The 26,348-nt window shown below is 56.5% G+C and overlaps 3 protein-coding genes across 6 annotated transcripts; 1 reads left to right on the forward strand and 2 right to left on the reverse strand.

Annotated features, from left to right (window-relative positions):
- Positions 1–1,267: 1,267 nt before the first annotated feature.
- On the reverse strand, positions 1,268–18,483 carry PCK2 (phosphoenolpyruvate carboxykinase 2, mitochondrial). Of its 2 annotated transcripts, none has more exons than XM_080609008.1 (10): positions 18,273–18,483; positions 15,497–15,685; positions 12,665–12,849; positions 8,211–8,414; positions 7,933–8,120; positions 5,357–5,519; positions 3,491–3,709; positions 3,274–3,411; positions 3,091–3,186; positions 1,268–1,854 (listed from the first exon to the last, which is right to left on the reverse strand). In XM_080609008.1, exons 3-10 carry the CDS (start codon positions 12,720–12,722, stop codon positions 1,394–1,396), a joined length of 1,527 nt encoding a protein of 508 aa, XP_080465134.1. In that variant the 5' UTR covers positions 12,723–12,849; positions 15,497–15,685; positions 18,273–18,483; the 3' UTR covers positions 1,268–1,393. The 2 variants fall into 2 exon arrangements, with proteins under 2 accessions (XP_080465134.1, XP_080465135.1); XM_080609009.1 differs by lacking the exon at positions 18,273–18,483 and adding an exon at positions 17,896–17,952.
- Positions 18,484–18,539: 56 nt separating this feature from the next.
- LOC308186851 (uncharacterized protein) lies at positions 18,540–20,730 on the forward strand. Of its 3 annotated transcripts, none has more exons than XM_080609015.1 (3): positions 18,540–18,674; positions 19,292–19,476; positions 19,564–20,730. In XM_080609015.1, exons 1-3 carry the CDS (start codon positions 18,561–18,563, stop codon positions 19,670–19,672), a joined length of 408 nt encoding a protein of 135 aa, XP_080465141.1. In that variant the 5' UTR covers positions 18,540–18,560; the 3' UTR covers positions 19,673–20,730. The 3 variants fall into 3 exon arrangements, with proteins under 3 accessions (XP_080465141.1, XP_080465139.1, XP_080465140.1); XM_080609014.1 differs by lacking the exon at positions 18,540–18,674 and adding exons at positions 18,814–18,836; positions 19,025–19,045 and having other exon boundaries at positions 19,248–20,730; XM_080609013.1 differs by having other exon boundaries at positions 19,292–20,730.
- Positions 20,731–24,466: 3,736 nt separating this feature from the next.
- Positions 24,467–25,195, reverse strand: LOC308186860 (uncharacterized protein; the record flags this gene model as incomplete). The annotated part of the gene is made up of 3 exons (XM_080609020.1): positions 24,467–24,671; positions 24,795–24,880; positions 25,013–25,195. 3 exons carry the CDS (start codon positions 25,193–25,195, stop codon positions 24,467–24,469), a joined length of 474 nt encoding a protein of 157 aa, XP_080465146.1.
- Positions 25,196–26,348: the final 1,153 nt, after the last annotated feature.

Below are 26,348 nucleotides of genomic sequence, written 5' to 3' on the forward strand. Positions count from 1 at the left end.
GAGCCACGTGGTGTATAGCGCCCCGCCCGCGCCCTTGGCCGAACCCGGAAGGGCGTCACGCGTCACGCGCACGTCACATCCGGCCCCTTCCGGGCCGATTTTATTGGTCCGTTCCCCCCCCTCCCCCCAGGGGGCGGGGCTTGCGGCCGGGGCAGCGGCCAATGGGGGAGCAGGAAGCGAGGTCAGCGAAAGGCCGGCCAATGAGGGGCGGGAAGGGGGGCGGGGCGCGCAGCAGCCAATGGGAGGAGGGCGTTGGTCCAGGAAGTCGCCGCCGATTGGTTGGGGGAGGGTTCGGCCCCTTGGGGGGGCGGGGATTGGCCAAGGAGGTCACGTGGGTGGGCAACGAGAGGCTGAGGTTGGCCAATGAGGGCGGGGGATCGGCCAATGAGAGCCTGGCGCTCGATCCGACTGGCCAATAGGAAGGAAGGAGCCGCATGGGAAGTGACGTCAGCAAAGATGGCCCCCGGGGGGGGACCCCACCAATAGGAGGGGAGGCGGGCAGCCAATCGGGGGGGGAGGGGTGGGGCAGGCAGCCAATCAGGAGGCAGGGTGGGGCAGGCAGCCAATCAGGAGGCAGGCCAAGGAGCCAAGATGGTGGCCAGCTGCCAATGGGGGGGGGGCGGGGGTCACGTGACGGGCAGCCAAGATGGCCGACGGTTGGGGGGGGGCAGCCAAGATGGCCGCCGTGGCCTCCTGGTAGCCAACTCCCCCCCAGCTGGTGGCCACCCCAAGGGGGGGAGAGGGGGGGCACACCCACCAGCCCAAGATGGCCACCAGCCAAGATGGCCGCCACTTCGCCAGGGTCTGCCGGCCAAGATGGCCGCCGCCCCTCGGTAGCCAACCCCCCCAGGATGGTAGCCACCGCCCCGCGGGGGCCACCACATCTTGAGGCGGGCAACCAAGCCCCCGGCCGCCGCTGCCGCGCGGCCACCAACCACCCAAGATGGCCACCAAGCAAGATGGCCGCCAGTTCTTGGTAGCCAAACCCCCCCCGGATGGTAGCCACCCCCCCCGTGGCCACCATTTCGTGACAGTCGACCAACCAAGTCGATGGCCACCATCTTGTGTTGATCAACGAAGGCGACGACCACCATTTTATGACGCTCTGCCACCCAAGATGGCCGCCAACCAAGATGGCCGCCATTTCTCGGTAGCCAAACCCCCCCCGGATGGTAGCCACCCCCCCCACGGCCACCATTTCGTGACGGTCGACCAACCAAAAGCACGACCGCCATTTTGCGAAGGCCAACAAAGATGCCGACCGCCATTTTGTGAAGGCCAACCGAGAGGACGGCCACCATTTTATGCCGCTCCGCCACCCAAGATGGCCACCAACCAAGATGGCCGCCATTTCTCGGCAGCCACAGCCCCGAAGACGGTGGCCCGGCCCCTCCTACATCTTCTTCAGCCTCCCCTCCAGCGCCTCCAGCTCGGCCATGACCTCGCGGGGCAAGTCCTCGCCGAAGTTCTCCTCGTAGTAGGCCCGCAGCTCGCGCGCCTCCTGCTCCCAGAAGTCCTTGCGCACCTCGAAGAGCTGCCGGTGGGACACCCCGGGGAGCCCCCGGAGGTCCAAGGCCCCCTCGCGGGGCACCAACCCCACGGGGGTGGCCTGGGCGGTGTCTTCTCCTTCCACCCGGCCGAAGATCCAGGCGAGGACGCGGGCGTTGTGGCCGAAACCCGGCCACAGGAAGTGACGCGGGCGGGCGGGGTCGCGCAGGAACCAATTGACGTGGAAGAGGCGGGGCAAGCGGGCCCCCGCCCGCTCGCCCACCGCTAGCCAGTGGGCCAGGTAGCGCCCGGCGTTGTAGCCGAAGAAGGGCCGCATGGCGAAGGGGTCGTGGAGGAGGCGGCGGCCTGCGGGGAAGGGGTGGGGGCGTGGTTAAGAAGGGCGCCACGGGATTGGTCGAGAGGATGATGAGGTCACTTGACGTAGTTATGGGGTCTGGGGACGTCATTTTATGATTTTGCGGTGTTTTGGGGTTTTTAAGTGCTAAGATGGCATCACGGGGTTGGTGGACATAGTTATGGGGTGGTAGAATGTGGTTATGGGGTTGAAAGATGGAGTTACGGGATTGGTCGAGAGGGTGATGAGGTCATCAGATGTAGTTATGGGGTCCCGGGGCGTCATTGGACGATTTTGGGGGGTTTTGGGGTTTTTAGATGCTAAGATGGCATCGTGGGGTTGGTGGACATGGTTATGGGGTGGTAGAACGTGGTTATGGGGTCGGAAGATGGAGGTACGGGATTGGTCGGGAGGGCGATGAGGTCATCAGACGTAGTTATGGGGTCTCGGGGTGCCATTATACGATTTTGGGGGGTTTTGGGGTTTTTAGGTGCTAAGACGGCGTCGTGGCGTTGGTGGACACGGTTATGGGGTGGTAGAAGGTCGTTATGGGGTCGGAAAATGGAGGTACGGGATTGGCCGAGAGGGTGATGAGGTCATCAGACGTAGTTATGGGGTCTCGAGGTGTCATTGTATGATTTTGGGGGGTTTTAGGGGTTTTAGGTGGGAAGACGGAGTTAGGGGGTTGGTGGACATGGTTATGGGGTGGTAGAAGGTGGTTATGGGGTCGGAAGTTGGAGGTACGAGATTGGTCGAGAGGGCGATGAGGTCATCGGATGTAGTTATGGGGTCTGGGGACGTCATTGGACGATTTTGGGGGGTTTGGGGGTTTTTAGGTGCTAAGATGGCGTCACGGCGTTGGTGGACATAGTTATGGGGTGGTAGAATGTGGTTATGGGGTTGAAAGATGGAGTTACGGGATTGGTCGAGAGGGTGATGAGGTCATCAGATGTAGTTATGGGGTCCCGGGACGTCATTGGACGATTTTGGGGCGTTTTGGGGTTTTTAGGGGGGAAGATGGAGTTATGGGGTTGGTGGACATGGTTATGGGGTGGTAGAACGTGGTTACGGGGTCAACCACCTCCAGGGTTCTGGGGACGCCGCGGCCATCGCTGCTGGGACCAAAGCCTCTTGAGGACCTCGGGGGGCCAATGGGGGACCTCGGTGGACCCCAGTGGACCAATGGGGGACCTGGGAGGACCCCGGTGGGCCAATGGGGGACCCCGGAGGACCCATGGGGGACCTACCCTTGTGCTCGGCGGCGGCGGTGGCCTCGCTCCTCATGGCGCTGCCCACGAAGACCCCGTGGCGCCAGTTGAAGGCCTCGTAGACCAGCGGCACCCCTGGGGACCGGAAGGTGACACCGATGACGTCATCAGGAGGACAATCGGGGGGAGGGGACACCCCAAAAAAAAGGGGGCGGGGCTCACCTTCCGGTCTCCGCCCCCCGAAGATGATGGCGTCGATGGGGACGCCCTCGGGGTCCTCCCACGCCGGGTCCATGATGGGGCACTGGTGGGCCGGGGCGCAGAAGCGGGAGTTGGGGTGGGCGCAGGGCTGGGGGTCGCCTGGTTTTGGGGCCAAAAACGCCGTTAACGGGACCGGGGGAGGTGACGTCGGCGGGGGGGAGGAGGGGGCGGAGCTTACCGGGGGTCCAGGGCTGGCCCAACCAGGAGGTGAGGGTGACGCCGGGGGGCAGGGGTTGGTCGATGCCCTCCCAGAAGACGCCGCCGTCGCTGGTGTGGCCGACGTTGGTGAAGATGGTGTTGCGGGCGACGGTGGCCATGGCGTTGGGGTTGGTGCGCTCCGAGGTCCCCGGCGCCACCCCGAAGAAGCCGCTCTCGGGGTTGATGGCCCGCAGGCGGCCTGGGGGGGGAGGGGGCGGGGGGGCATGAGGACACGTCGGGGGCGTCGCGAGGGGGTCTAGAAGGTGGTGGGGGGTGGGGGAGGGGTGAGAAGATGGCGGTGGGAAGCGTTAAGGAGATCAAAATATGGAGAGCCACCATTAAGAAGACCAAAATATGGAGATCCACCAAGTTGGGGGCATCAGGGGTGGAAGGTTTGGGGTTTCGGAGGTCCAAGAACCCAAATGTCCGTGGTCACGATGAAGAAGACCACCAAGAAGACCCCAAAACCCAACCACCCGTGGTCATCATGAAGAAGACGACCAAAAACCCAAATATCCATGGTCAACATGAAGAGGAAGACCTCAAGAAGAAGCAAAATATGGAGATCCACCAAGTTGGGGACATCAGGGGTGGAAGGTTTGGGGTTTTGGAGGTCCAAGAACCCAAATATTCGTGGTCACTGTGAAGAAGCCGACCAAGAAGACCCCAAAACCCAACCACCCATGGTCATGATGAAGAAGAAGACCCCAAAACCCATGGTCGTCATGAAGAGGAAGACCAAGAAGAACCAAAATACGGAGATCCACCAACTTCAGGACATCAGGGATGGAAGTTTTGAGGTCCTGGAGGTCCAAGACCCCAACCCCCCGTGGTCTTCGTGAAAAAGCCAACCAAGAAGACCCCAAAACCCATGGTCATCATGAAGAAGACCACCAAGAAGAACCAAAATATGGAGATCCACCAAGTTGGAGACATCAAGAATAGAAGTTTTGAGGTCTTGGAGGTCCAGGAACCCAACCCCCCGTGGTCTTTGTGAAGAAGCCGACCAAGAAGACCCCAAAACCCATGGTCATCATGAAGAGCAAGACCAAGAAGAACCAAAATATGGAGATCCACCAACTTCAGGACATCAAGGATGGAAGTTTTGGGGTTTCGGAGGTCCAAGAACCCAAATGTTCATGGTCACCATGAAGAAGCCGACCAAGAAGACCCCAAAACCCATGCTCAACATGAAGAGGAAGACCAAGAAGAACCAAAATACGGAGATCCACCAACTTCAGGACATCAAGAATGGAAGTTTTGAGGTCCTGGAGGTCCAAGACCCCAACCCCCCATGGTCACCATGAAGAAGACGACCAAGAAGACCCCAAAACCCATGGTCGTCATGAAGAGGAAGACCAAGAAGAACCAAAATACGGAGATCCACCAACTTCAGGACATCAAGGATGGAAGTTTTGGGGTCCTGGAGATCCAAGACCCCAACCCCCCATGGTCACCATGAAGAAGCCGACCAAGAAGACCCCAAAACCCATGCTCAACATGAAGAGGAAGACCAAAAACCACCAAAATATGGAGATCTACCAACTTCAGGACATCAAGGATGGAAGTTTTGGGGTCTTTGAGATCCAAGAACCCAAATATTCATGGTCACCATGAAGAAGCTGACCAAGAAGACCCCAAAACCCATGGTCAACATGAAGAGCAAGACCAAAACCCACCAAAATATGGAGATCCACCAAATTCAGGACATCTAGGATGGAAGTTTTGGGGTCTTTGAGGTCCAGGAACCCAACCCCCCATGGTCTTCATGAAGAAGCCGACCAAGAAGACCCCAAAACCCGAAACCCGGTGGCCGGCCAGGAGAAGGCCCGGGCGGGAGGCCCACCTTCGGCGTCGAACTTCATCCAGGCGATGTCGTCGCCCACGCAGTGGACGCGCCAGCCGGGCAGGGCGGGGCTCATCATGGCCAGGTTGGTCTTGCCGCAGGCGCTGGGGAAGGCGGCGGCCATGTAGCGCTTGCGGCCGCTCGGGGACGTCACCCCCAGGATCTGGGGGGGGGGAGAAGGACCCGAGGTGGTCACCGGGACGGGGGGACACCGACGACAAGGGGGGGACATGGACCCCAAAGGTTCCCCCCCCCCCCCCAGCTCCCGGAAGTAGCCAAAACCGGCGGGAGTTGGCCCAAAACGGAGAGCCTGCTCTGGGCTGCGCCACGATGGCCGCCGTGGAGGCACCGAAAGCACCCCCAGAAACCCAAACCCACCGGAAATGGCCCCAAAACCCACCAGGAACGGCCCCAAATCCACCAAAAATGGCCCCAAACCCACCAGGAACCCACCACAAACACCCCCAGAACCCCAAATCCACCGGAAATGGCCCCAAACCCACCAGGAACCCACCACAAACACCCCCAGAACACGAAATCCACCAGAAATGGCCCCAAACCCACCAGGAACAGCCCCAAACCCACCAGGAACCCACCACAAACACCCCCAGAAACCCAAATCTACCAGAAATGGCCCCAAATCCACCAGGAACGGCCCCAAATCCACCGGAAATGGCCCCAAACCCACCAGGAACCCACCACAAATACCCCCAAAACCCCAAACCCACTGGAAATGGCCCCAAACCCACCAGGAACGGCCCCAAATCCACCAGGAACCCACCACAAACACCCCCAGAACCCCAAATCCACCAGAAATGGCCCCAAACCCACCAGGAACCCACCACAAATACCCCCAGAACCCCAAATCCACCAGAAATGGCCCCAAACCCACCGGGAATGGCCCCAAAACCCAAGGTGGACACCCCAAGAAGCCCCCCAAACCCTCGTGATCTTCTCCAAAACCCACAGTCCGCTCCCGTCCACCTGGATGTCCACTGAGAACCCAACAAGACCACCCGGAGACCCCAAAACACGTCCGAAATGCCCCAAAAACCACCGGGATCACCCCAAAAAGAAGGAATCCGCCCCCAAAACCCGCTTAAACCCACCTGATCTTCTCCAAAACCCACAATTCACTCCCAGCCACCACGACACCCATTGGGAACCCAACAAGACCACCCGGAGATCCCAAAACACGTCCAAAACGCCCCAAAAACCAGCAGGATCACCCCAAAAAGCAGAAGAAAACCCCAAAAAGAAGGGATCTACCCCAAAAACCTCCTTAAACCTACCTGATCTTCTCAAAAAACGCATAATCCATTCCCAACCACCACAACACCCATTGGGAACCCAACAAGACCACCCAGAGACCCCAAAACACGTCCGAAAGGCCCCGAAAACCAGCGGGACAGCCCCAAAATGAGGAAGAAAGCCCCAAAAAGAAGGGATCCGCCCCCAAAAGGCTCCCTAAACCCACCTGATCTTCTCCAAAACACACAATTCTCTCCCATCCACCCGGATGTCCACTGAGAACCCAACAAGACCACCCGGAGACCCCAAAACACGTCCGAAACGCCCCGAAAAAGAATGCGACCACCCCAAAAAGCGAAGGAAAACCCTGAAAAGAAGGGATCCGCCCCCAAAACCCGCTTAAACCCACTTGATCTTCTCCAAAACCCACAATTCACTCCCCTCCACCAGGATGTCCACAGAAAACCCAAGACGACCACCCGGAGACCCCAAAACACGTCCGAAACGCCCCGAAAAAAAATGGGACCACCCCAAAAAGCAAAAGGAAACCCCAAAAAGAACAGATCCGCCCCAAAAAGCTCACTAAACCTACCTGATCTTCTCAAAAAAAGCATAATCCATTCCCAACCACCACAACACCAAATTGGGAACTCAACAAGACCCCATGGAGATCCCAAAACAGGTCAAAAACACCCCGAAAAAGAGTGGGATCACCCCAAAACATGGAAGAAAACCCCCGAAAAGAAGGGATCCGCCCCCAAAACCCGCTTAAACCCACCTGATCTTCTCCAAAACCCACAATTCACTCCCGTCCACCACAAGACCCATTGGGAACCCAAGGAGAACACCCGGAGACCCCAAAACACGTCCGAAACGCCCCAAAAAAGAATGCGACCACCCCAAAAAGCAGAAGAAAACTCCCAAAAGAACGGATCCACCCCAAAAACCTCCTCAAACCCTCTTGATTTTCTCTAAAATCCCCAATTCTCTCCCATCTACAAGGATGTCCACTGAGAACCCAAGAAGACCACCCGGAGACCCCAAAACACGTCCGAAACGCCCCGGAAAAGAGCGGGACGGCCCCGAAAAGCGGAAGAAAACCCCAAAAAGAAGGGATCCGCCCCCAAAACCCCCTTAAACCTACCTGATCTTCTCAAAAAATGCATAATCCATTCCCAGCCACCACGAGACCCATTGGGAACCCAAGGAGACCACCCGGAGACCCCAAAACACGTCCGAAACGCCCCGAAAAAGAACGCGACCACCCCAAAACGCAGAAGAAAACCCCAAAAAGAAGGGATCCGCCCCCAAAACCCCCGTCCCACCAGCATGTGCTCGGCCAGCCAGCCCTCGTCGCGGGCCATGCGGGAGGCGATGCGCAGGGCGAAGCACTTCTTGCCCAGCAGCGAGTTGCCCCCGTAGCCGCTGCCGTAGGAGATGATCTCGCGGCGGTCGGGGACGTGGGCCACCAGGGTCCTCTCGGGGTCGCAGGGCCACCCGTTGACCAAAGGCTCTTCAAGAGATCGGGGGGGGGCGTCAAACCGGGGGGTTTGTGGGGTTTTGGGGTGTCCCCGAGGTCCCCCACCACTGCCCCGGGGCTCACCGCGGAGGGGCAGGGGCCGGCCGACGGAGTGGAGGCAGCGGACGAAGTCGCCGCGGGCCAACGAGGGGAGGAGGTGTTGGCCCACGCGGGTCATGATGCGCATGGAGGCCACGACGTAGGGCGAGTCGGTGAGCTGCACGCCCAGCTTGGCCAGCGGGGACGACGGGGGGCCCATGCTGAAGGGGATGACGTACATGGTGCGGCCTGCGGGGACAAGGCGGGGGGGGGGGACCCCAAAAAGGGGGCGGGGGAGACCCCGAAAAAGGGGTTGAGGAAGGAGAAGGCCCCAAAAAGGGGCTGAGGAAGGAAAAGGCTTGGAGATCCCAAAAAAGGGTTGAGGAAGAAGACCCCAAAAGCAGTTGAGGAAGGAGAAGAGGTGGAGACCCCAAAAAGGGTTGAGGAAGAAGACCCCAAAAAGGACTGAGTTGAAGGCTTGGAGACCCCAAAAAGGGCTAAGGAGAAGGCTCGGAAACCCCAAAAAGGGTTGAGGAAGGAGAAGACCCCAAAAAGGGTTGAGGAAGGAGAAGACCCCAAAAAGGGTTGAGGAAGGAGAAGATGTGGAAAGCCCAAAAAGGGTTGAGGAAGGAGAAGTGGAGACCCCAAAAGCAGCTAAAGAAGGAGAAGGTTTGGAGACCCCAAAAAAGGGTTGAGTTGAAGGCTTGGAGACCCCAAAAAGGTTGAGGAAGGAGGAGACCCCAAAAAGGGGCTGAGGAAGGAGAAGGCTTGGAGACCCCACAAAAGGTTGAGGAAAGAGACCCCAAAAAGGGCTGAGTTGAAGGCACAGAGACCCCAAAAAGGGCTGAGGAAGGAGAAGACCCCAAAAAGGTTGAGTTGAAGGCTTGGAGATCCCAAAAACAGTTGAGGAAGAAGTCACAGGAGACCCCAAAAAGGGCTGAGGAAGGAGAAGGCCTGGAGATCCCAAAAAAGGGTTGACGAAGGAGACCCCAAAAGCAGTTGAGGAAGGAAAAGAAGTGGAGACCCCAAAAAAGGGCTGAGTTGAAGGCATGAAGACCCCAAAAGCGGTTGAGGAAGGAGAAAACCCCAAAAATAGGCTGAGGAAGGAGGAGGCTTGGAGACCCCAAAAAAGGGTTGAGGAAGGAGACCCCAAAAGCAGTTGAGGAAGGAGAAGAGGTGGAGACCCCAAAAAAGGGTTGAGTTGAAGGCTTGGAGACCCCAAAAAAGGGTTGAGTGGAGACCCCAAAAGCAGTTGAGGAAGGAGAAGATGTGGAGACCCCAAAAAGGTTGAGGAAGGAGACCCCAAAAAGGGCTGAGTTGAAGGCTCGGAGACCCCAAAAAGGGCTGCGGAAGGAGGAGAGGCGGAGACCCCATAAAAGCCTGAAATGAAGACCCCAAACCCACGGCATTTTGGGGTGGCCAGAGGCCAAACCGATAGGATTTTAGGATTCCCCCTCCCCCCTCTTTCTTTTGTAGAGTTTTTCCCCCCCTCTTCCTGTCTTTTATAGGGTTTTTCCCCTCTTTCTTTCTTTTATGGGATTTTTCTCCCGTTCATAGGATTTTTCTGTTTCTTTCTTTTATAGGATTTTTCCCCTCCTCCTTTCTTTTATAGCATTTTTCTTCTCTTTTTTCTCCTCCTTCCTTTTATAGGATTTTCCCCCTCTTTCCTTTTTTTACAGGGTTTTTTCCGCTCTTCTTTTTAGGGTTTTTTCCTCTCTTTCTTCCTTTTATAGGATTTTCCTCTTTTGCTTTCTTTTATGGGATTTTTTCCGCTCTTCCTTTTAGGGTTTTCCCCTTTCTTTCTTTCTTTCATAGGGTTTTCCCCTCTTCCTTTCTTTTATAGGATTTTCCCCTCCTTCTTTCTTTTATAGGATTTTCCCCTTTCTTTCTTTTATAAGGTTTTTTCCTCTCTTTCTTTCTTTTATAGGGCCTTTTCCCTTCTTCTTTTATAGGGTTTCTTCCCCCATTCTTTCTTTCTTTCTTTCTTAGGGTTTTTCCCCCTTTCTTCCTTTCTTAAGGTTTTTTCCCCTTTCTTTCTTTCTTAGGGTTTTCCTCTCTTTCTTTTTTTCATAGGGCTTTTTCCCTTTTTCTTTTATAGGGTTTTTTCCCCCCATTCTTTCTTTTGTAGAATTTTCCCCTCTTTCTTTCTTTTATAGAATTTTCCCTCTCTTTCTTTTGTAGGATTTTCCCTTTTATAGGATTTTCCCCCATTCTTTCCTTCTTTTATAAGGTATTTTCCCCCATTCTTTCCTTCTTTTATAAGGTATTTTCCCCCATTCTTTCCTTCTTTTGTAAGGTATTTTCCCCCATTCTTTCCTTCTTTTGTAAGGGATTTTCCCCCATTCTTTCCTTCTTTTGTAAGGGATTTTCCCCCATTCTTTCCTTCTTTTGTAAGGGATTTTCCCCCATTCTTTCCTTCTTTTGTAAGGGATTTTCCCCCATTCTTTCCTTCTTTTGTAAGGGATTTTCCCCCATTCTTTCCTTCTTTTGTAAGGGATTTTCCCCCATTCTTTCCTTCTTTTGTAAGGGATTTTCCCCCATTCTTTCCTTCTTTTGTAAGGGATTTTCCCCCATTCTTTCCTTCTTTTGTAAGGGATTTTCCCCCATTCTTTCCTTCTTTTGTAAGGGATTTTCCCCCATTCTTTCCTTCTTTTGTAAGGGATTTTCCCCCATTCTTTCCTTCTTTTGTAAGGGATTTTCCCCCATTCTTTCCTTCTTTTGTAAGGGATTTTCCCCCATTCTTTCCTTCTTTTGTAAGGGATTTTCCCCCATTCTTTCCTTCTTTTGTAAGGGATTTTCCCCCATTCTTTCCTTCTTTTGTAAGGGATTTTCCCCCATTCTTTCCTTCTTTTGTAAGGGATTTTCCCCCATTCTTTCCTTCTTTTGTAAGGGATTTTCCCCCATTCTTTCCTTCTTTTGTAAGGGATTTTCCCCCATTCTTTCCTTCTTTTGTAAGGGATTTTCCCCCATTCTTTCCTTCTTTTGTAAGGGATTTTCCCCCATTCTTTCCTTCTTTTGTAAGGGATTTTCCCCCATTCTTTCCTTCTTTTGTAAGGGATTTTCCCCCATTCTTTCCTTCTTTTGTAAGGGATTTTCCCCCATTCTTTCCTTCTTTTGTAAGGGATTTTCCCCCATTCTTTCCTTCTTTTGTAAGGGATTTTCCCCCATTCTTTCCTTCTTTTGTAGGATTTTCCCCCATTCTTTCCTTCTTTTGTAGGATTTTCCCCCATTCTTTCCTTCTTTTGTAGGGTTTTCCCCCATTCTTTCCTTCTTTTGTAGGGTTTTCCCCCATTCTTTCCTTCTTTTGTAGGGTTTTCCCCCATTCTTTCCTTCTTTTGTAGGGTTTTCCCCCATTCTTTCCTTCTTTTGTAGGGTTTTCCCCCATTCTTTCCTTCTTTTGTAGGGTTTTCCCCCATTCTTTCCTTCTTTTGTAGGGTTTTCCCCCATTCTTTCCTTCTTTTGTAGGGTTTTCCCCCATTCTTTCCTTCTTTTGTAGGGTTTTCCCCCATTCTTTCCTTCTTTTGTAGGGTTTTCCCCCATTCTTTCCTTCTTTTGTAGGGTTTTCCCCCATTCTTTCCTTCTTTTGTAGGGTTTTCCCCCATTCTTTCCTTCTTTTGTAGGGTTTTCCCCCATTCTTTCCTTCTTTTGTAGGGTTTTCCCCCATTCTTTCCTTCTTTTGTAGGGTTTTCCCCCATTCTTTCCTTCTTTTGTAGGGTTTTCCCCCCCTTTCCTTCTTTTGTAGGGTTTTCCCCCCCTTTCCTTCTTTTGTAGGGTTTTCCCCCTCTTTCCTTCTTTTGTAGGGTTTTCCCCCTCTTTCCTTCTTTTGTAGGGTTTTGCCCCCCTTTCCTTCTTTTGTAGGGTTTTGCCCCCCTTTCCTTCTTTTGTAGGGTTTTGCCCCCCTTTCCTTCTTTTGTAGGGTTTTGCCCCCCTTTCCTTCTTTTGTAGGGTTTTGCCCCTCTTTCCTTCTTTTGTAGGGTTTTGCCCCTCTTTCCTTCTTTTATAGGGTTTTGCCCCCCTTTCCTTCTTTTGTAGGGTTTTGCCCCCCTTTCCTTCTTTTGTAGGGTTTTGCCCCCCTTTCCTTCTTTTGTAGGGTTTTGCCCCCCTTTCCTTCTTTTGTAGGGTTTTGCCCCCCTTTCCTTCTTTTGTAGGGTTTTGCCCCCCTTTCCTTCTTTTGTAGGGTTTTGCCCCTCTTTCCTTCTTTTATAGGGTTTTGCCCCTCTTTCCTTCTTTTATAGGGTTTTGCCCCTCTTTCCTTCTTTTATAGGGTTTTGCCCCTCTTTCCTTCTTTTATAGGGTTTTGCCCCTTTCTTTTATAGGATTTTCCCCTCTTTGTTTTTTTTATAGAATTTTCTCCTCCTTCTTTCTTTTATAGGGTTTTTCCCCTCATTCTTTCTTTTCTTTTACAGCATTTTCCCTTCTTTCTTTTATAGGATCTTTCCCCCCCTCTTTCTTTTATAGGATTTCTCCCCTTTTGGGATTTCTTTTACGGGATTGCCCACCTTCCATGCAGCCCGGGAAGCGCTCCTGCACGGCCCTCTCCAGCTCGGCGGGGCTCATCCAGTTGCCCAGCTGGGGGGCCCCGTTTTGGGGTCGGGGGGGGACGGCGTCCCGCTCCCGCTCCGTCACCAGCACCGTGCGGCCCTCCACCCGCGCCACGTCCCGCGGGTCCGTGCGCGCCAGCCAGCTGCGGGGACACGGGGACAATAGGGTCGGACCCCACCCCCCCGGGAGGTCCCGAAACCCCAAAAGGGCCCTAAAGGTCTTTTTGAGGGGGTTGAGAATCCCAAAAAGACCCCGAAAGACCCGGAAGTCCCCAAAAAGGGACCCAAAAGTTAACCTTGAATTACTTGAGAACCCCAAAAAGGACCCAAAAGACCCCAAAAAGGACCCAAAAGACCCCAAAAAGGACCCAAAAATTAATCTAGAATTACTTGAGAACCCCAAAAGGGACCCAAAAGACCCAAAAAGGGACCCAAAAGACCCCAAAAAGGGACCCAAAAAGACCCCAAAAAGGGACCCAAAAAGACCCCAAAAAGGGACCCAAAAGTTAACCTTGAATTACTTGAGAACCCCAAAAAGGACCCAAAAGACCCCAAAAAGGACCCAAAAGACCCCAAAAAGGACCCAAAAGACCCCAAAAAGGACCCAAAAGACCCCAAAAAGGACCCAAAAGACCCCAAAAAGGACCCAAAAGACCCCAAAAAGGACCCAAAAGACCCCAAAAAGGACCCAAAAGACCCCAAAAAGGACCCAAAAGACCCCAAAAAGGACCCAAAAGACCCCAAAAAGGACCCAAAAATTAATCTAGAATTACTTGAGAACCCCAAAAGGGACCCAAAAGACCCCAAAAGGGACCCAAAAGACCCCAAAAGGGACCCAAAAGACCCCAAAAGGGACCCAAAAGACCCCAAAAGGGACCCAAAAGACCCCAAAAGGGACCCAAAAGTTCCCCTTGAATTACCTGAGAACCCCAAAAGCAACCAAAAGACCCCAAAAGGGACCCGAAAATTAACCATGAATTACTTGAAACCCCCAAAAGGGACCCAAAAGACCCCAAAAATTAACCTTGAATTACCTGAGAACCCCAAAATGAACCCAAAAGACCCCAAAAGCGACCCTAACGACCCCAAAAGGGACCCAAAATTTCCCCTTGAATTACCTGAGAACCATAAAGGGACCCAAAAGACCCCAAAAGGGACCCAAAAGACCCCAAAAGGGACCCAAAAGACCCCAAAAGGGACCCAAAAGACCCCAAAAGGGACCCAAAAGACCCCAAAAGGGACCCAAAAGACCCCAAAAGGGACCCAAAAGACCCCAAAAGGGACCCAAAAATTAACCGAGAATTACTTGAGAACGCCAAAAGGTTCTCCCCAAAAACTCGAGATCCCCCCCCAGATTTTTATAGGGTCGCCCCAAGATTTTGTACGATCCCCCCCAAATTTTTACGGGTCCTTCCCCCCACATTTTAAGGGACTCCCCCCTAAATTTTTATAGAATCCCCCCAAAATATTTATGGGTTTTTCCCCCCAAATCTTATAAGATCCCACCCCCAATTTTATAAGATCGCCCCCCAAACCTTATAGGATCGCCCCCCAAACTTCCTAGGACCGCCCCCAAATTTTTCAGGTTCTTCCCCCCAAATTTTTATAGGATCGCCCCCAAATTTTTATGGGTTCTTCCCCCCAAATTTTGCAGCATCCCCCCCAAATTTCCTAGCACTGTCCCCAAATTTTTATAGGTTCTTCCCCCCAAACTTTTATAGGATTTCTCCCAAACTTTATAGGATCGCCCCCAAATTTTTATGGGTCCTTCCCCCCAAATTTTACGGGATCCCCCCCCCCAATTTTATAGGATCGCCCCCAAAACCTTATAGGATTCCCCCCAAACTTTATAGGATCGCCCCCAAATTTCCTAGGACCGCCCCCAAATTTTTTAGGTTCTTCCCCCCAAACTTTATAGGATCGCCCCCAAAACTTTATGGGTTCTTCCCCCCAAATTTTTATAGGATCGCCCCCAAAACCTTATAGGATCGCCCCCAAATTTCCTAGGACCGCCCCCAAATTTTTACGGGTCTTTCCCCCCACATTTTATGGCATTACCCCCTAAATTTTTATAGGATCCCCCCAAGATATTTATGGGTTTTTCCCCCCAAATCTTATAGGATCCCCCCCCAATTTTATAGGATTGCCCCTAAAACCTTACAGGATCCCCCCCCAAACTTCCTAGGACCGCCCCCAAATTTTTACGGGTCCTTCCCCCCAAGTTTTATGGGATCCCCCCCCCAGTTTTATAGGATCGCCCCCAAACTTTATAGGATCGCCCCCAATTTCCTAGCACTGCCCCCGAATTTTTACAGGTTCTTCCCCCAAACTTTATAGGATCGCCCCCAAAACCTTATAGGACCGCCCCCAAATTTCCTAGGACTGCCCCCGAATTTTTACGGGTCCTTCCCCCCAAGTTTTATGGGATCCCCCCCCGTTTTATAGGATCGCCCCCAGATTTCCTAGCACTGCCCCCGAATTTTTACAGGTTCTTCCCCCCAAACTTTATAGGATCGCCCCCAAAACCTTATAGGACCGCCCCCAAATTTCCTAGGACTGCCCCCGAATTTTTACGGGTCCTTCCCCCCAAATTTTATGGGATCCCCCCCCCCCCAGTTTTATAGGATCGCCCCCAAAACCTTATAGGATTCCCCCCAAACTTTATAGGATCGTCCCCAAACTTTATAGGATTCCCCCCAAAACTTTACAGGATCCCCCCCAAAACTTCCCGGGACCGTCCCCAAATTTTAAGGCCCCCCCCCCTAAATTTCGGGGCCCCCCCGCACTCACCAGTTCTCATACTTGGGCAGGGGCAGCAGCAGGCCCTCCTGGCACAGCCCCTCCAGCAGGGCGCTGCCCTCGGCGGCGGAGCCGTCGCAGAGCCGCACGGCGCGGGGCCGGCACAGCCGCGCCCCCTCCTCCACGAAGGCCCGCGCCGGGGGGGGCAGCGCCGACAGGGCCCCCCCGTGCAGCCCCCGCCTGCGGGGAAAAGGAACAAAATTTTAAAAAAAAATATAAAAATATAAAAATATAAAAATAAATAAAAAAATAAAAAAATAAAAAAATAAGAAATAAAAAATAAAAAATAAAAAATAAAAAATAAAAAATAAAAAAATAAAAAATAAAAAAATAAAAAATGAAAATTAAAAAATTAAAAAATTAAAAAATTAAAAAATTAAAAAATTAAAAAATTTAAACATTTAAACATTTAAACATTTAAACATTTAAACATTTAAACATTTAAAAATTTAAACATTTAAAAATTTAAAAATTAAAAAATTAAAAAACTAAAAAACTAAAAAACTTAAAAACAAACTTAAAAACTTAAGAACTTAAAAACTTAACTTTTAAAAACTTAAAACTTAAAAACTTAAAAACTTAAAAACTTAAAAACTTTTAAAACCTTTTAAAAACATTTAAAAACTAAAAAATCTAAAAACTTAAGAATTTAAAAATTTTAAAACTTAAACATTTAAATTAAAAAATTAAAAAAATAAAAAATAAAAATAAAAAACCCTAAAAACCTAAAAATTTAAAAACAAGAATTTAAAAATTTAAAAATTTAACATTAAAAATTTAAAAAATTAAAAAACTTAAAAAATTTAAAGAGTTTAAAAATTTAAAAAACGGGGCAAAAAAGGGCAGAAACGGGGAAAAAGCAGCCAGGTCATCGCCCCCCCCCCCTCGCCCCCCCCCCCCGCAATGGCCTTTGGCCCCTGGGGGATGCTGGGAAGTGGCCCCGTGCCCCCCCCCCCCCCTTGTGACCCCCCCCCCTCCCCCCCCCCCTCGGTGGCCGCTGCGGGGGGCAAAGGGCGAGGGGGACGTGGACGCCCCGCTGACCCCCCCCCCCCCGTGCTGCCCTATAAACGCCCCCCATGGGGGCGCTATGGGGCCCCACAGACCCCCCCCCCGACCCCACAGACCCCCCCCCACAACCCCATAGACCCCCCCCCCCAGACCCATAGACCCCCCCCAACGACCCCCCCCCGACCCTAAATGGTCCCCAAAATCCCATACCCCCCCCCCCCAAACCCCACACAGCTCCTGTACCCCCACAGCCCCCCCACCCCCCCCCGTGACCCTGTATCTCCCCCCAAACAACCCCGTACGGCCCCAAAATCCCCGTATCTTCCCCCAAAACCCGACACGCCCCCCAAAACCCCACGTAACCCCAAAATCCCAATGTATTCCCCCAAAAGAACCCCATACCCCCCCCCAAACAACCCTAAATCACCCCGAACAACCCCATACAGCTCCTAAAACCCCACAGAACCCCAAAATCCCAGTATCTTCCCCCAAACAACCCCTTATTACCCCCAAACCCCCACATTTCTCCCCAAAACAACCCCAAAACCCCACGTATCCCCCACACAGCCCCAAAATCCCACTATCTCCCCCAAACCCCCCTATATCCCCAAAATCCTGCTATCCCCCCCCAAAATCCTGCTATCTCCCCGAAAACCCCCCTATTTCCCCCCAAAACCCCCACACAACCCCAAAATCCCACTGTTTTCCCCCAAAACCCCACTACTTCCCCCCATAGCCCCAAAACCCCACTATCTCCCCCAAACCCCCCTATATCCCCAAAATCCTGCTATCTCCCCCCAAAACCCCACTATTTCTCCCCAAAACCCCCACACAACTCCAAAACCCCCCTATTTTCCCCCAAAACCCCCACACAACCCCAAAATCCCACTATTTTCCCCCAAACCCCACTACTTCCCCCCATAGCCCCAAAATCCCACTATTTTCCCCCCAAAACCCCCCTGTAGCCCCCAAATCTCCCTATCTACCCCCAAAATCCCCCTATCCCCCCCAAAACCCCCCCACGGCCCCAAAACCCCGCTATTTTCCCCCAAAACCTCACACAGCCCTCAAAACCCCCGTACGGCCCCCAAAACCCCACTATCCTCCCCCCTACAGCCCCAAAATCCCGCTGTCTCACCCCAAAACCCCTCTGTAGCCCCCAAATCTCCTTGTCTACCCCCAAAACCCCCCCACAGTCCCCAAAATCCCACTATTTTCCCCCAACCCCCCCCCACAGCCCCAAACCCCCCCCCAGCCCCAAAATCCCCCTCTCTGCCCCCAAAACCCCCCCCCAGCCCCCCAAAAGAGCCCCAAAATCCCGCTATCTTCCCCCAAATCCCCCCCCCAGCCCCAAAATCCCCCTTTTTTCCCCCAAAACCCACCCGAAGCCCCCGCAAGCAGCCGATCGCTTTCTGCATCTCCGCGTCCCCCCCCCTCCCCTCCCCCCCTCGCGGCTCCCTTTTACCTCCTGGGGAGGGTGGGGGGGGGGAAGGACCCCAGGATCCGGGTGGCACCCATGGGTGGGGGTGGGGGGAGGGGCACCCATGGGTGGGGGTGAGGGTGGGAGGAGGGGGCGGGGACCCTCCAAGCCCGGCCCCTGGGTGATGAACTCCCCCCCCCCCGGCTGTGAACTCCCCCCCGGTTCCCTCCCTAAACCCGACCCTGACCAAAAAAACCACCTCGAAGCCATCAAAAAGCCCCGGTTCTGACGAAAAAAGCGTTAAAAGCCCCAAAAAACCCGATTCCGGGGTTTTTTTACCTCACGTTTCGCCGCCCGGAGCCGCCGCTGCGCCCCCGCCGCCATTTTGTGGCCCCCTGAGGGCAGCCCCCCGCCCCCTTTTTCCTCTCTTTTTTCCCCTTTTTTTCCCTTTTTTCCCCTTTTTTCGCCCCTTTTCCCCTTCTTTTCCCCTCCTGGGTGCTTCCGGCGGGGTTAATTAGCCGGTTGTTAATTAAAGGCGCTAATTAAGCTCAGGGCGCTAATGGCGGCGCCGGGGCTCCCCTCAGGAGCCTGGGGGGGGGGGGCGGGAAGGGCGGGAAGGCGGCGCGCATGCGCAGTGCGCGAAAGCGAGGGCACGGTGCAGGTAAGGGCAAGGCTCTGCGCATGCGCGGCGCCCGGCTGGCGGCTTCAGGGAGGGGGAGCGCGCATGCGCGGCGGCGTGGCGTGAGGGCACGGGGGCGCCGCCATTTTGTGGGGGTGGGAGGGGGCGTGGCTTCTTCATATTAATGAGCTTCGGGCGTGTTAATGAGGGGTTATGAATATCGGGTCGGGTGGAGATGACCCGAGGGGGGTTGGGTTGGGTGGAGGTGACCCAAGGGGGGTTGGGTCGGGTGGAGGTGACCAAGGGTTGGGTTGAGATGACCCAAGGGGGGTTGGGTTGGGTGGAGGTGACCAAGGGTGGTTGGGTTGGGTTGAGATGCCCCAAGGTTGGGTGAAGATGCCCCAAGGTTGGGTGGAGATGTCCCAAGGTTGTGTGGAGATGCCCCAAGGTTGGGTTGAGATGACCCAAGGAGGTTGGGTGGAGATGCCCCAAGGTTGGGTTGAGATGACCCAAGGAGGGTTGGGTTGGGTGGAGATGACCCAAGGGGGTTGGGTGGAGATGCCCCAAGGTTGGGTTGAGATGACCCAAGGGGGGTTGGGTTGGGTTGGGTGGAGGTGACCCAAGGGTGGTTGGGTTGGGTGGAGATGCCCAAGGGTGGGTTGAGATGCCCCAAGGTTGGGTTGAGACGCCCCAAGGGTGGGTGGAGACACCCCCAAGGGTGCTGTTCCTCCCCACGCAGGTCAAGAACCTGACCGAGGGGATGGCCGGGCTGGACGAGATCATCGCCAAGCTGACCAAGGAGGAGAAGGCCCTGCAGGAGGCTCACCAGCAAGCCCTGGATGACCTCCAGGCGGAGGAGGACAAGGTCAACACCTTGGCCAAGGCCAAGGTCAAGCCGGAACAGCAAAGCGGACGACGTGAGTCGTGGCTCTGGGGCAGAAGGTCCTGGCTGGGGTGGACGTTTTGGGGGGGCCTGAATGGGAGGTCCCCGCCCCACCGGCAGCTGGAGAGCTCGCTGGAGCAGGAGGAGAAGATCTGCGTGGACCTGGAGCGGGCCAAGAGGAAGCTGGAGGGCGACCTGAAGCTGGCGCGGAGAGAGCATCGTGGACCTGGAGAATGACAAGCAGCAGCTGGACGAGAGGCTGAAAAAGTTGGGCCCCAGCCGCCTCCCCTCCCCGCCCCCCCCCCCTCCCGGGCCCCTTTCCCATGATCCCTTTCTCCTGGGGCCGTGGCGGGGCGGCACGCGTCCTCCTGCAGGGAGGACTTGGAGCTCAACGCGCTCAACGCCAGGATTGAGGATGGTTGGGTTGGGTTGGGTTGAATTTGGTTGGGTTGGGTTGAGTTGGGTTGGGCTGAAGAGTCTCCGTTGGTTGGGTTGAGCTGGGTTGAGTTGGTTTTGGGGTTGAAGGGTCTCCATTGGTTGGGTTGGGTTGAGTTGAGTTGGGTTGAGTTGGGTTGGGTTGAAGGGTCTCCATTTTTTGAGTTGGGTTGGGTTGAGTTGGGTTGGGTTGAGTTGGGTTGAGTTGGGTTGAGTTGGATTGAAGGGTCTCCATCGGTTGGGTTGGGTTGGGTTGAGTTGGGTGGGGTTGGGTTGAGTTGAGTTGGGTTGGGTTGAAGGGTCTCTAGATCGTTGAGTTGAGTTGGGCTGAAGATTCTCCATTGGTTGGGTTGGGTTGAGTTGGGTTGGGTTGGGTTGAGTTGGGTTGAGTTGGGTTGAAGGGTCTCCATTGGTTGGGTTGGGTTGAGTTGGGTTGGGTTGGGTTGAAGGGTCTCCATTGGTTGGGTTGGGTTGAGTTGAGTTGGGTTGGTTGAGTTGGGTTGAGTTGGGTTGAAGAGTCTCCATTGGTTGGGTTGGGTTGGGTTGGGTTGAATTGAGTTGGGTTGGGTTGAGTTGAGTTGGGTTGGATTGAGTTGAGTTAGGTTGGGTTGAAGGGTCTCCAGACGGTTGAGTTGAGTTGGGTTGAAGATTCTCCATTGCTTGGGTCGGGTTGGGTTGTACTGGGTTGAAGGGTCTCCAGGTGGTTGGGTTGGGTCGAGTTGGGTTGAGTTGGGTTGGGTTGGGCTGAAGAGTCTCCATTGGTTGGGTTGGGTTGAGTTGGGTTGGGTTGGGTTGGGTTGAGTTGAAGGGTCTCCATTTTTTGAGTTGGGTTGGGTTGGGTTGGGTTGGGTTGAGTTGGGTCGGGTCCTCAAGAGGTGGGGTTGGTCCTCAGGGGGTGGGGTTGGTGGAGGTCGGGACCACCTAGAGGGGGTCGGGGCCACCTAGAGGAGGGGGGTGGGGGAGGGGAGGGGGGGGAGGGGGAGAGCAGGAGGAGGAGGACACCGGGAGGGGGAGGAGGAGGAGGAGGAGGAGGAGGAGGAGGAGGAGATCAGTAGGAGGAGGAAGAAGGAAGAGGAGGAGGAGGAGGATGCCAGGAGGAAGTAAAGGGGGAGGAGGAGGAGGAGGAGGAGGGCAGGAGGAGAAGGAGGACACCAGGAGGAAGGAGGAGAAGGAAGAGGAGACCAGGAGGAGGAAGAGTAGAAGGAGGAGGAGGAGGGGAAGGAGAAGGAGGACACCAAGAGGAGGAGGAGGAAGAAGAAAGAGGAGGAGGAGGAGGAGGAAGACATCAGGAGAAGGAGGAGGAGGAGGAGAAGAGGAGGACGGAGGAGGAGGAGGAGGAGGAGGAAGAGGAGGAGGAAGAGGAGGAGAAGGAGGGGGAGGAGCAGGAAGAGGAGGAAGGGAGAGGGAGGAGGAGGAGGACACCAGGGGGATGAGGACACCAGGAGGAGGAGGAGGAGCAGGAGGAGCAGGAGGATGACGGGAGGTAGAGTAGAAGGAGGAGGAGGAGGAGGAGGAGGAGGAAGCTGGAGGCTGAGAACGCCCCGAGGAGGCCCCGGAGCACCTGGAGACCTCCCGGCGGGAGAACGAGAACCTCCAGGGTGAGGCCCCGGCCTCCCCGACCTCCTGGCCTCCTCCCCGGCCTCCACGACCTCCTCCCCGGCCTCCTGGCCTCCTCCATGACCTCCTGGCCTCCTCCACGACCTCCTCCCCGATCTCCTGACCTCCTCCATGACCTCCTGGCCTCCTCCACGACCTCCTCCCCGACCTCCTGGCCTCCTCCACGACCTCCTCCCCGATCTCCTGACCTCCCCCACGACCTCCTGGCCTCCTCCACGACCTCCTCCCTGACCTGCTGTCCACCTCCTGGCCTCCTCCCCCGGCCTCCTGTCCCCCTCCACAACCTCCTGGCCTCTTCCACGACCCTCCTCCCCAACCTCCTGTCCTCCTCCCTGACCTCCTGTCCTCCTCCCCAATCTCCTGGCCTTCTCCATGACCTCCTGGCCTCCTCCCTGACCTCCTCCCCGACCTCCTGTCCGTCTTCTGACCTCCTCCCCGGCATCCTGTCCTCCTCCCTGACCTCCTGTCCTCCTCCACTACCTCCTCCACGACCTCCTGGCCTCCTCCCCGACCTCCTGTCCTCCTCCCTGTCCTTCTCCCCAACCTCCTGTCCACCTCCCTGGCCTCCTCCACGACCTCCTGGCCTCCTCCATGACCTCCTGCCCTCCTCCCTGACCTCCTGGCCTTCTCCATGACTTCCTGGCCTCCTCCCCGACCTCCTGTCCACCTCCTGACCTCATCCACGACCTCCTGTCCACCTCCTGACCTCCTCCACGACCTCCTGTCCTCCTCCTGTCTTCCTCCACAACCTCCTGGCCTCCTCCCCAACCTCCTGTCCCCCCTCCCCGACCTCCTCCACGACCTCCTGTCCTTCTCCCCGACCTCCTGTCCTCCTCCATGACCTCCTCCATGACCTCCTGGCCTCCTCCCCAACCTCCTGGCCTCCTCCCCGACCTCCTGTCCTCCTCCCTGACCTCCTCCATGACCTCCTGGCCTCCTCCCTGGCCTCCTGTCCACCTCCCTGGCCTCCTCCCTGATCTCCTGCCTCCTCCATGACCTCCTGGCCTCCTCCCCGACCTCCTGTCCACCTTCCTGACCTCCTCCATGACCTCCTGGCCTCCTCCCTGACCTCCTGTCCACCTCCTGACCTCCTCCACGACCTCCTGGCCTCCTCCACAACCTCCTCCCCGACGTCCTGTCCCCCCCCCCCCCCCCCCCCCCCCCCCAGGCCTCGCTGGAGCACGAGGAGGCCAAGATCCTGCGGGCGCAGCTGGAGTTCCCCCAGGCGTGGGCGGAGGCCGAGCGCAGGGCGGCCGGGAAGGGCGAGGAGCCGGAGCGGGCCCAGGCGCAGCCACCCCGCGGGCCCTGGAGGCCCTGCAGGCCACGCTGGAGGCTGAGACGCGGAGCCGGGGCCAGGCCCTGCGCCTGAAGAAGGAGACGGAGGGCGACCTCAACGAGACGGGGGAGCCCGCGGCGTTGGGCTACCTAGAACCTCGGCTCCGCCGGGAGAGGTTTCGGCCCTCTGTAGCTGGTGGGCGAAGGCAGCTTTTGGGTTGAGCTACCTAGAACCTCGGCTCTGCCTGGAGAGCATTCGGCCCTCTGTAGCCCATGAGTGGAGGAACGTTCTGGGTTGGGCTACCTAGAACCTGACCTGCACCACGAGAGGTTTCGTTTCTCAGTAGTTGATCGGTGAAGGCTTCTTCTGGGTTGAGCTACCTAGAACCTGACCTCCACCTGGAGGTGTTTCATCCCTCTGTACTCGATGGGTGGAGGCATCTTCCGGGTTGAGCCACCTAGAACCTGACCTTCACCTGGAGACATTTCAGTCCTCTGGGGATAAAAGGTGGAGGAACCTTCTGGATTGAGCTACCTAGAACCTGACCTCCACCTGGAGAGGCTTCATCCCTCTGTAGTTGGTGGGTGCAGGCATCTTCTGGGTTGGGGCTACCGAGAACCCCCACCTTGAGATGTTTCAGCCCTCGGCAAGGAGCTGGGCTACCGGGTGGGGCGGCCGCCTAGAACGCGGCCGGGCCGGCGGCCACCTGGAGGCGGGGGGCCGAGGCCGTCTACAGCCTCTGTGGCCGAGGCCGCCGCATGACCTAGAACCCGGTTGACAGGGTGGCCACGTGGAGACGGGTGGCCGAGGCCATCTGCCATGTCCAGTGTCGTAGGATGACCTAGAACACGGTTGACCTGGTGGCCACGTGGATATGGGTGGCCGAGGCCGTCTACAGCCTCTGCGTCCGATGGCGTTGCGTGGTCTAGAACTTGGTTGACCCGGTGGCCACCTCAAACGGATGACCAAGGTCATCTACAGCCTCTATGTCCATTGCATGACCTAGAACGTGGTTGGCCTGGTGGCCACGTGGTCATGGCTGTCCTAAGCCACCCCCAGCCTCTTTGATGCCATTGGGTGACCTAGAACCTGGTTGACCTGGTGGCCACCTCAGATGGGTGACCGAAGCCTCTATGACCAATTCCATTGCATGACCTAGAACCCGGTTGCCCTGGTGGCCACCTGAGACAGATGCCCAAGGCCACCTCCCACCCCCAAGTCCCGTGCCGTAGCATGATCTAGAACCTGGTTGACCTGGTGGCCACGTGGAGATGGCTGACCAAAGCCACCTACAGCCTCCATGACCAATTCCATTGGGTGACCTAGGAACCCGGTTGACCTGGTGGCCACCTCAGATGGGTGCCCGAGGCCACCTCCAGCCTCCATGGCCGATTCCGTTGAGTGACCTAGAACCCGGTTGACCTGGTGGCCACCTCCCACCCCCAAGTCCCGTGCCGTAGCGTGGTCTAGAACCTGGTTGACCTGGTGGCCACCTCAGATGGGTGCCCAAGGCCACCTCCAGCCTCCACGACCGATTCCGTTGGGTGACCTAGAACCCGGCCGGGTTCCTATGGGGCTGCCCCACACATTCCCGCCCCCCCAACTCCCCCCCCCCGCCATATCCACCCCAAATCTGCCCCACACCTGCCCCACCAAGATGGCGTCGGGGACGGCGCTAATAAAGCTTAATTAGCAGCCCATAATTAGACATTAATTAGCGACCGCGCGCGGGCGGTTACATCGCCCCTAATTAACAAACCGCGGTCGTTAATCGGCGGGAGGAGGGAGAGGGCGGCGGGGGGGGGGGGGGGGCCCCAGGAGCGCGTTCGATCCGTGGGGCGGGCACTTGGGGGGCGCTGTGGGGCAGGATTGGGGGTCCCCATCAGGTCGTGGTCGCCTCCGGGGGGTCTGGAAGAGAAAGGGGGGGGGGGGGTCAGATCTATGGGGCAGCCCCCCGGCGGGGGGCGCTATGGGGCAGCCCCCCGGGGGGGGGGGCGCTATGGGGCAGCCCCCCGGCGCTGCGGGGCTCACCGCAGGCCGCCAGGGGCCCGGACGTCGTCGCGGAAGGTGGCGAAGGCGTCGTAGGCGAAGAGGAGGGCGAGGATGAGGCCGAAGGTCTGGGGGGGGGGGGGGAGGAGAAAGGGGCGGGGCTTAATGGGAGGAGGCGGGGCTTAATGGGAGGGGGCGGGGCTTAAGGGGAGGGGGGCGGGGCTTAATGGGAGGGGGGAGGGGGCTCCGGGGGCACTCACGAAGGTGGCCACGGGCAGGGCCTGGCGCGAGCCCGCGATGGCCACCAGGGCCACCAGCAGCGAGACGGCCACGCCGCTGCAGGCGCGGAGCAGGTCCTGGGGGGGGGGGGGCGGGGTGGGGGACCCCAAAACCCCCCCAAACCCCCCCCATATCCCCCCCAGAAACCCCCCTGGCCCCCCCATATGACCCCAAAACCTCCCCAAATCCCCCCAAATCCCCCCCGACCCCCCCCACATCCCCCCCATGACCCCCCCCAGCCCCCCCATATCCCCCCAAACCCCCCCATAACCCCCCCAGCGCCCCCATACCCCCCCATATCTCCCCATAACCCCCCCGTTAAGCCCCCCAAACCCCCCCCATAACCCCCCCAGCCCCCCCCCACGACCCCACAACGCCCCCCCCGACCCCATAACCCCCCCATAACCCCCGCACAACGCCCCCAAACCCCCCCACAACGCCCCCATACCCCCCTATACCCCCCCCATAACCCCCCCAGCCCCCCCACATGACCCCATAGCCCCCCCATAACCCCCCCTGACCCCATAACTCCCCCATATGACCCCCTAAACCCCCATACCCCCCCCATATGCCCCATAACCCCCCCCATAACCCCCCCAAACCCCCCCACAACCCCCCATAACCCCCCCTATACCCCCCCTATACCCCCCCAGCCCCCCTATATGACCCCACAACCCCCCCCACAGCCCCCCCATGACCCCCCCGACCCCATAACCCCCCCATAACCCCCCCATATCCCCCCATAACCCCCCCATATGACCCCACCCCCCCCATATCCCCCCATAACCCCCCCATATCCCCCCATAACCCCCCATATCCCCCCATAACCCCCCCATATGACCCCATAACCCCCTATATCCCCCCCCCGACCCCATAACCCCCCCCATAACCCCCCCTTGACCCCATAACCCCCCATACCCCCCCCCATATGACCCCCATACCCCCCCCCCATACCCCCCCACACCCCCCCGACCCCATAACCCCCCCATAACCCCCCTATACCCCCCCGACCCCCCCAGCCCCCCCATATGACCCCATAACCCCCCCCAACCCCCCCATAACCCCCCCCAGACCCCACAAGCCCCTCATATGACCCCACAACCCCCCCATAACCCCCCATGACCCCCCCATACCCCCCCTATACCCCCCATAACCCCCCATGACCCCCCCATACCCCCCCCATAACCCCCCCCCAGCCCCCCCCACATCCCCCATAACCCCCCCACATCCCCCCTTATGCCCCCCCCATACCCCCCCCAGCCCCCCCACATGACCCCATAACCCCCCCCCCATAACCCCCCATAACCCCCCCATATG

Source organism: Anser brachyrhynchus (genome assembly GCF_964034855.1).
Source record: "Anser brachyrhynchus genome assembly, contig: SCAFFOLD_351, whole genome shotgun sequence".
NCBI classification, from domain to species: domain Eukaryota; kingdom Metazoa; phylum Chordata; class Aves; order Anseriformes; family Anatidae; genus Anser; species Anser brachyrhynchus.

Bases quoted from the DNA above. Each gene is read 5' to 3' on its own strand.
- PCK2 (XM_080609008.1), bottom strand. From the start codon at position 12,722: ATGAGCCCCGCCGAGCTGGAGAGGGCCGTGCAGGAGCGCTTCCCGGGC. The intron at 5,520-7,932 runs GTGGGACGGGGG...CCCCCCCCCCAG, and splicing joins GGCTGGCCGAGCACATGCTG to ATCCTGGGGGTGACGTCCCC. The intron at 1,855-3,090 runs GTAGGTCCCCCA...CCTTCCCCGCAG, and splicing joins CGCCGCCGCCGAGCACAAGG to GCCGCCGCCTCCTCCACGAC.
- LOC308186851 (XM_080609013.1), top strand. From the start codon at position 18,561: ATGCGCAGTGCGCGAAAGCGAGGGCACGGTGCAGGTAAGGGCAAGGCT. The intron at 18,675-19,291 runs GTGAGGGCACGG...CTCCCCACGCAG, and splicing joins CGCATGCGCGGCGGCGTGGC to GTCAAGAACCTGACCGAGGG.